This window comes from Dama dama, chromosome 8 (assembly GCF_033118175.1).
Source record: "Dama dama isolate Ldn47 chromosome 8, ASM3311817v1, whole genome shotgun sequence".
Taxonomy (NCBI): domain Eukaryota; kingdom Metazoa; phylum Chordata; class Mammalia; order Artiodactyla; family Cervidae; genus Dama; species Dama dama.
This window is the reverse complement of record NC_083688.1, coordinates 9,744,044-9,752,960: the sequence shown is the minus strand read 5'-3', so window position 1 is coordinate 9,752,960 and position 8,917 is coordinate 9,744,044. Positions and strand designations below refer to the sequence as shown.

Genomic DNA, 8,917 nt, shown 5'->3' with positions numbered 1-8,917 from the left:
AGGATTTCCACCTGCTGCCCAGGAAGCTGCTGCCAGAAGACCAACACTCCAGTTCCAGCTTCCCTCCAATCTCCAGCCCTGTGATGGCCCTGAGTCTGCGCAAGTGTAGTGGGAAGAGCAGGTGCTCACAGACTCTCTAGTGCGGGTTCACAGGGCCTGTCTCACTTGCTGTGTGACCTTGAGACAGTCAAGCCCCGTCTCTGAGCAGGTTTCTTCATCCCTAAACCAAAACATGGGGCTTCCCAGGTGGCTCAGGTAGGCTTCCCGCCTACAAATCAGGAGACACGGGAGACATAAGTTCGATCCCTGGGTCCGGAAGATCCCCTGGCGGAGGGCATGGAAACCCACTCCATTGAATATCTTGCCTGGAGAGTCCCATGGACGGAGGAGCCTGGACTACAGTCCATAGAGTAGCAAAGAGTCGGACACAACTGAAGCGACTGAGCAGGAGCATAAACCAAAACATTAACGCTAGCCAGGTAGAGGTGTGCTCAGGAGAGTACATTACAAAGTATCTACCTCGTATAGAAGTTTGTCACCTTTTCTCAACTCCGGAAGATTGCCTGAGAGCAGGAGGAGCACTGTGTTAAGTTGAACAATTGGCACAATCTCTCTGGGCTTCTGAAAATAGTGGATGACTAGGACCAGGCCCAATGATTTCTAAATTCCTTCCAGTGCAAAAAAAAAAAAAAACCAAAAAAAAAACCTTAGTGGTCCAATTCCGCTACAAACTTCACAGGTCACTTCCTTCTCGTCTGCCTCTGGAGGGCGCAGTCCCTTTAAATCCAGGACTTGCCTTCCGCCCGAGCCAATCACCGCGAACAGAAGTTCTTTAAGGACCAAAGGAGGGAATTAAGCCGTAGCAGGAGGGCGGGCAGGGGCGTGCCATCCAGCCAATCGGAATCCTCCTGGCGACCAGTGACTCACGTGCAAAGCTTTGCTGACCAATGGCAGGCGCGTTGAGAGGCGGGGCGGTTCCCGCGGGTGACAGCAGTCCGAACCAATGGGCGTGTCGCCCGCGGCCTATAAGAGTCTGCTGGGCCCCCGGCGACAAGCTTTAGGGTCGGTTGGTCGTCGCCGTCGGAGGTGTGCCCTGGGTTTGCCTCGCCGTCGCTGCTGTCCGGTCCCTGCGTCCTCCGCGTTGTCCGGGGCCCAGACGCTCTCCTTGCCCTCCTCCCCTTAATCGCCCCCCGGTTTCTGCCGTCGGGGCCCCGGGGCCGGGCTAATGATGCCGTCGGAGAGCGGAACGGAGAGCCGGGACCGGGCGGCTGCACAGGTAGGGACGGCTGCGGCCGCGGCGGTGGCTAAGGCCGCCCCGGCAGGCGGCGGCCCTGACCCGGAGGCCTCATCGGCCTCCCTTGGACAGCACCTGAGCGGGTTGAGCTGGCCGCAGGTGAAGCGGCTGGATGCGCTCCTGAGCGAGCCGATTCCCATTCACGGGCGCGGCAACTTCCCCACGCTGAGCGTGCAGCCCCGGGAGATCGTGCAGGTGAGAAGCACTGGGCGGTGGAGAGGGGGTCTCCATCCTGAGGCTCTCGTGGCTGGGAGGTTCCCGGAGTCTGTTCGATTTGCTGGACAGCTAGGAAAACAAGGCTCGGGGAAGGACAAGGCAAAAATCGCGCAACCTTGATGGGAGTCCACATCTTACTACCCCCGCACCTCATAATCTTCTTTCCCCACTTGACTTTCCCGTCCCCAGCCCCTTGAGGAGCCCCGATGGCCCTAGGACCATTCACCTAGGTCCTGGCTGGAGGGGGCGGGAAGTGGGGAGGGGCCTGGTCTGGGCCTGGGAGGAAGAACAGCCCCGTCTGCAAGGACAGGAGATGCCAAGCAGCCCTGGGTGGGTAGCTTTGCACGCTTGAGCCTGAGGTAGTTCTTTTCATCTCCAAATCGTCATCCCCAGGTCTCATGCTCAACCCTTGACCTCTCTCTAGATTCTAAGAGCAGATTCTGTCTGTTCTCTGCTCCCACAGCCCACAGCTCAAGAGCCCCCTCCAGAAAGCTGAGAAATTCCAGCTAGGACTCCCTCTCAACTGGGGTTGTGTGGCAGGAAGAGATTAATCATGAGGCACCTGATGGCTGTGTGCTGGGGGAGCAACATCAGGTGTCCAGTTTAGCTGTTTCTTTCCTTTCCCAAGATTGGGAATGAGTCTCTGGCCCCAAGCCCCATCTCTCTCCTGAGGAGAAGAGAATTCTGGCAACTCCTTTCCTCTTTCACAGACTCCCTCTTCCCCTTACCTGGCCCTCAACAACCCTAAAATTGTTCTTTCACCTATACAGCCCAGGCACTGTCATGCTCTGAAATACTAATATGGTAATTACTGTACCCATTTTATAGCTGGGGAAGCTGAGGTCCCAAGAGGGGTCGTGAGCTCCATAAGATTTCCTAGAGGTGAAATCTTTGGTTTTCCAAAGATCTGGGTCTTTCCAAAGACCCAGAGAATCTTTGGTCTTCCCAGGAGCTGGTTACTGCAAGTTCAAGGCTTTCCCATTTCTTCCCAAGACTTCCCAAGTTCCCAAGACTCAATTTGTAGGTCTTAGCAGTTAGAAGAAACCAGAAAATCTAGCTGCAATTCCTGCATATTCCTGGCACCAGATGGGGAAGTAGACATACAAGGCAGGTGAAGCAGACCACCCCCCATCCCTGGCTCTTCTGTCTTAGCTTCCACAGAGGGGGAAGGTTGCTTGCTGGGGGATTACCTCTCCCTCCCTCTCAAGGAATGGGAGGGGGTGGGGGCAGATTCCCAAGGGTTGAGTCATCAGTGGTGAGGCATTCCTGGGCTGCCCTGCTGTCATGGGGCAATTAGGAACCAGTTGAGGTTTTTCTCCTCCTTGACAGTCAGGTCAAACTTGGGGCCCCAAATGCCGTATCCCCAGGACTATTATCTCAGGCATGAACCTAGTGTGGCAGTTCTCCTCTGCAGGGACATGGGGTGGCCTAAGGGGAAGTCCCTGCCCCTGTCAGCATGGTCCAAACTGCCTTTACTGGTATGTTCTCTGTGCCAAGCCCTGTTAAGGACACCAGGGGTACAGATGTGACTGAGACCCAGCCCCCTGGCTTTTCAGCTACTCCCATCCAGGTGGAGAAGGCTGAAGGTCAATAGGAGCTGACTCTACAATGTGATAATAGTACAATGTCTCCTAGACTAGGGTCAGAAATATACAGAACAGAGAGCTGCCGGCTGTGGGGGGGGAGGAGGACGTAGAGACTTGGACTTAGAGACTTGGAGACAAAGTCTGACTCTGTGGAACCCTATGTAGCCCACCAAGCTCCTCTGTCCATGGGATTCTCCAAACAAGAATACTGGAGTGGGTTGCCATGCCCTCTTCCTGGGGAATCTTCCCAACCCAGGGATCAAACCTGCGTCTCTTACATCTCCTGCATTGGCAAGTGGGTTCTTCACCAGTAGTGCCCCTGGGAAGCCCAGTGTCCCTATCTGTTCAATGGGGATGGGTTGAACTGCTCTCCATTGCCCCTTCTGCTTCCAGAATCCAAAGGGTCCTTTACCTGGCCTGTACAAATGCCTCCACAGGGAAGAAAGTCCATCTTCTGGCAGGAATTTGTAGCTGGCAGCTTCACAAGCTATTGGGATGTGTGTGTGTATGTGTATGGTGGGGGCGGGGGGGGGGGGTCGGGGGTCGGGCAGGGGGTACTGTTTGTGTGTATTTGGTGGGAGATGCTGGTTTGTTGACCTTGGGCTTCTCACCTGTGCTGAGTTGTCCCATGGTTCAAGAATTGGAAACTTTCTCCCTCTCTGCCCCCCCACAAGCCTTGCCTACAGCAGTAATCTGGGCATTTAGAGATACGATTCCCGCTTGTACCTGGGCTAGAGGAACCTACTCTCCTGTAGGAGGCCCCCACCCCCACCCCACCCACAAACAGTTCTGGGAGAACTGACTTAAGTTCAGCCACTTATTGACTGTGTGACCCTAAACAAGTCCTCTGCCCTCTCTGGATTTAGAGGATTGAATTAGTCTCTGATCTCTCCAGCTGCAGCCAAAGGGCCTGCCTTAGGTGGCTCCAGACTCAAGTTTTGTAAGCCTGCTGGCTGAAAGCACCTATGGTCTCACTGCAGGTCTCAGCAGCAGTCTGGGAGCAGAGTGGTTTGGGGGAGGGCCTTGGCACGAGAGCAAGGAGGGTGCAGCCATTGCCCCGTCCATGGCTGGAAAGTCTGATTCAGGAGGCTCCAAGCTGCCCTGCAGTTCTTGGGTGTGGCAGTATCTGGGACTGCCTGCCAAGTTGGCTGCAGTCACACCTGGGAACCAGACAACAGCCGCTGGCTGGCTGACACAGCCAACCCCATGGCCTGACGCAGGAGTTTTAACAAGGGTACTCCTACCTACTCACCAGGCCAGATGCCATGCCCTGGGGTGGGCATCCGCCTGGAGCAGGAGCTGGCACTGAGTAAGGCTCAGTCAGCTCTAATGGGACTTGGGGAGGGGGCTGGCCAGTGCTGCAGCTCTGCCAGGGTCCTTGGGACAAGGTCTCTGGCCCGGTCCTCCCCTTGGCCTACATGGGCACAGCTGCCAGAGTGTGGGAAAATAGTCCCCCAGGCTGGTCCCTTACCTCCAGCCTCCCCTATCTGCCTGGCCAAGGCTTCTGCCAGCCCCACCTTCCTGCTCCCTAGCTACTCTGGCCCTGGGCTTCAGTTACTGGAGGGTTGCTCTCACTTTGAAACTCTGAAATGGAGAGCAGATTAGAGCCCTAGTTTCTGGTCTCTGCTCCTTCCAAACCCTGGATTAGTAATGCGGTAGAAAGCGGATAGGATTGGAAGTTAGCCATAAGTGAATCTGAAGTCCCCTCTGGGTGATAGCAACCCACTCCAGCATTCTTGCCTGAAAATCCCAAGGACAGAGATGCCTGACAGGTTACAGTCTATGAGGTCACAAGAGTCAGACACGACTTAGTGACTATATCACCCCTGGGTGATCCTGTGTAGGTAATTCACTCCTCAGTTTCCCCATCTATAACCTGGAGATGTTAAAGATCTAACCCCTCATAGGTTCTGGTGAGAAGGCCCAATGCCTGGCCCCCCAGGTTCCTGATGGCCAGGATAGTACCTTCCCCTAGTCAGGGGCCTCCTCCAGGAAGCTTCTTGGAGGGAGCCGCCCGCCTCAGATTGCCCCACTGCAGCTTGCCTCCTCAGCACTTAGGTGCATTCTTTGCAATAATTCCCTGGGAGGCCAGCAGAGCAGCTGGGCCTGAAGCTGACTTGGCAGCAAGGCGGGGTTGCAGAATCGCTCAGGGTAGGAATGCTGCCTGGTCACTTTCTGTGTGTGAAGTACTCTGGGCTACTGAGAAAACAATGTCGGATCCCAGCTCCTCTCTTCTCCCCTCCCTGGTGCTAGGCCCAGGGAGACGCCTCTGCTAGAGGAACAGATTCAAGATGACACAGGTTTCCCTGTCATGTTCCTGTGTCAGCGGATGGGGTCTGCTACATTCTTTCCACTTGGCTCACTTCCCTGGTGGCTCAGATGGTAAAGCATCTGCCTACAATGTGGGAGACCCAGGTTCTACCCCTGGGTTGGGAAGATCCCCTGGAGAAGGAAATGGCAACCCACTCCAGTACCCTTGCCTGGGAAAATCCCATGGACAGAGGAGCCTGGTAGGCTACAGTCCATGGGGTTGCAAAGAGTCGGACATGACTGAGCAGCTGCACTTTCCTTTCTGGCTCAGAAGGCTTCCTGAGATTTTGACCCACCCCCCTGCCCAAGAGCAGAAAGAGTCTGGGTTTTAACTTCCAGCCCTGCCATTTCTGAATGGCCTCTCCTCTGAACCTTAAGTGTTCTACTACTAGAAGCCTCAGTTTCTTCATCTGTAAAAATGAGTCTAATATTTGCTTCGCTGGGTCCTTGTAAAGATAAACGAGTGTGTCATAATCAAAAGAGCGTGCATGGACTTGAGAATTCAACTGACCTGGGTTCTGGTCTCAGCCTGACTACTCTATGACTTTGGACATGATTTTTCTGTGCCTCAGGTCCCCCACCTGTAAATTGGGATAATAATACATAAAAATTGGGATTATTATGAGGGTAAGGGAAGTAATGTATGTGAACTGCCAATTACATTCCCAACACATTTGAGCAATTTGCATCAGGCCTGGCACAAAACTGCTTTACTTGCAGTTTTAGAGAGGTGGAATAGCGTAGTGGTTGACACATGAACTAGAGTTTAATTCCCAGCTCTGCATTCACCGACTGTGCGAATTTGGGCAAAGTACGTGGCCCCCCTGTCCTTCCAGTTCCCCATCTGTAGGGTGGGAGTTAGAGTACCTTCCTCATAGAGTTACTGTAAGAATTGTGTGAGTTTGTATCCTAATGTATAAAGCTCCTAGATCAAGACCTGGCATTTAGTAAATTCCATGCACCTATGTGTTATCATTATTGCTGTTCTGAGTCATTCCTCCAAAGGGGCCACTCTCCAGATTAGGAAATACAGGTTTAAGAGAATGAAATGACTTTCCAAAGGCAAACCAGCTGGTAAGTGGTCAACAGTGGTTGATGTCACTGTGGTTATTGCATGGAAACCCATAGCGGACCCCCCCCAGAACCCAGGTGGCTGACAATTCTCCCTCCCGCCGGCCCCCCTGCAGGTCGTCCGCAGCAGCCTGGAGGAGCAGGGGCTGCGGGTGCACGGCGTGCGGCTGCACGGCTCGGCCGCCAGCCACGTGCTGCACCCCGAGAGCGGCCTGGGTTACAAGGACCTGGATCTGGTGTTCCGCGTGGACCTGCGAAGCGAGGCGTCCTTCCAGCTGACCAAGGAGGTGGTGCTGGCCTGCTTGCTGGACTTCCTGCCGGCCGGCGTGAGCCGGGCCAAGATCACGCCGCTGACCCTCAAGGAGGCTTACGTGCAGAAGCTGGTGAAAGTGTGCACCGACGCAGACCGCTGGAGCCTCATCTCGCTGTCCAACAAGAGCGGCAAGAACGTGGAGCTCAAGTTCGTGGACTCGGTCAGGCGCCAGTTCGAGTTCAGCGTCGACTCGTTCCAGATCCTCCTGGACTCCCTGCTGCTCTTCGGCCAGTGCTCGCCCACGCCCATGTCGGAGGCCTTCCACCCGTCGGTGACCGGCGAGAGCCTGTACGGGGACTTCGCCGAGGCCCTGGACCACCTGCGGCACCGCGTCATCGCCACGCGCAGCCCGGAAGAGATCCGCGGGGGCGGCCTCCTCAAGTACTGCCACCTGCTGGTGCGGGGCTTCCGGCCGCGGCCCAGCACCGACGTGGGCGCCCTGCAGCGCTACATGTGTTCCCGCTTCTTCATCGACTTCCCCGACCTGGCGGAGCAGCGGCGCACGCTGGAGCGCTACCTCGAGGCCCACTTCAGCGGGGCCGACGCGGCGCGCCGCTACGCCTGCCTGGTGACGCTGCACCGGGTGGTCAACGAGAGCACCGTGTGCCTCATGAACCACGAGCGCCGCCAGACGCTGGACCTCATCGCCGCGCTGGCGCTCCAGGCGCTGGCCGAGCAGGGCCCAGCGGCCGCCGCCGCCCTGGCCTGGCGCTGCCCCGCGATCCCCGACGGGGTGGTGCCCGCCACCACCATCAGTTACTACGTGACCCCCGTGCAGCCTCTGCTGGCCCGGGCCCACGCCTCCTATCCCACCTGGCTGCCCTGTAACTGACTCGGACCCTGGCCGTCAAGGACTCAGCCGCCCCGGATGGAGTGGGGCCTCCAGGAGGGCGGGGAGGACCCCGCCAGAGACGGGCAGCCGGGGCTAGGGGGCCCAGCACTGCTGGAGGGTCGGGCGTCAGACTGAACAGACCAGATTTCTCCCCCCGAGGGAGGGCCCCTGTGGACTGAAGGCCAAGCCAGGGTTCTCGGTAAATGGACTTGTTGGTTATTTGCGCCACCCTTTTGGAGCAGCATAATTGTGGGTGCCGGGGTAATTCATCTTGAGGGTCAACTGCCTTTAGGAAGAGACAAAGAATGTTTGGGATGGTAGCCTCAAGGCCCATCATCTCAGGCTGATGTCTGTGGCCTAGAAAGGGTCTTTCTGGCTAGGGCCAGCCCTCAGTGAAACCAGCAGCCTCTAAGAGCCTGCAGCCCATGCAATGGCTAAAATATTGTTATGATATGGGAATCACTCACTTTGAGTTGGGCTGAACCACTAACTAGGAGGAGGGAAGCTGAGGCAGATGCCTAGGTTTGCAGAGGGATAAGTTTAGCGCAGCCCCCTAACACCCCTACCCCAAGCTGTCTAGGTGCGCCGTGGGCAGGAACCAAGCAGCCTGGGGTGGAACACAAGCCATGCTCCTGTCGGGGTGCTTCTCCCTTCCCCACGTGGTGAGGAGCCCTCCTGCCTGGGAGCTTGTTTTCTAGAACGTGCTGGGTCCAATGTAGCCACAGTCAAGTGATCCCACCCTACTGGCCTGGTTACAGGGTCCTCACAAGGAAAAAGAGAGGTATGCCCCACCTCCCTTCCCATCCCTCTGGATTTGTTACTATTTTGCACTTTTAACACCTGCCAATAAAGATTGTCCACACTCAGCCTAGCACCATGCTTTCTCCTAGGAGAAGGACCTTTCATGGCTGTGGGGTCCGAGACTGCCTCTCGCACAGCCTGAGTCAGGCTTGTATTGTGGGAGGGGACTTTGGGGGATGGGGTCTGAGTCCTGGGCGGTGGTTAGGGAATGCCCCTCCTTCCCCAGCTTGGCGGTTGTGCTACAAGCCTCTGTCTACACCTGTGACTTGCCCCTGCACATCACTTCAGCAAATCTCTTGCTAAAAAGCAGATATTTCAGTATTTCCTACCCGGAGTCCTGATGACCCTGAACCTGGCCTCATACTCCAATGCTCAGGGCTGCTTGACTCCATCTCTGCTCAACCTTCCCCAACCCTCCCCAGGAAGCAGGTGAACAAGGAGGGGGAATCTGGACTGGAGACCCCCCCTCTAGATGTGGCAGCCGGGGCTAGGGG

The 8,917-nt window shown here is 56.3% G+C and overlaps 1 protein-coding gene across 1 annotated transcript; it reads left to right on the top strand.

The window, feature by feature from the left end:
- Positions 1–1,018: 1,018 nt before the first annotated feature.
- On the top strand, positions 1,019–8,482 carry TENT5B (terminal nucleotidyltransferase 5B). Its single transcript, XM_061148310.1, has 2 exons — positions 1,019–1,489; positions 6,594–8,482. The coding sequence occupies exons 1-2, from the start codon at positions 1,226–1,228 to the stop codon at positions 7,620–7,622; spliced, it is 1,293 nt and encodes a 430-aa protein (XP_061004293.1). The 5' UTR covers positions 1,019–1,225; the 3' UTR covers positions 7,623–8,482.
- The last annotated feature ends 435 nt before the right edge of the window (positions 8,483–8,917 follow it).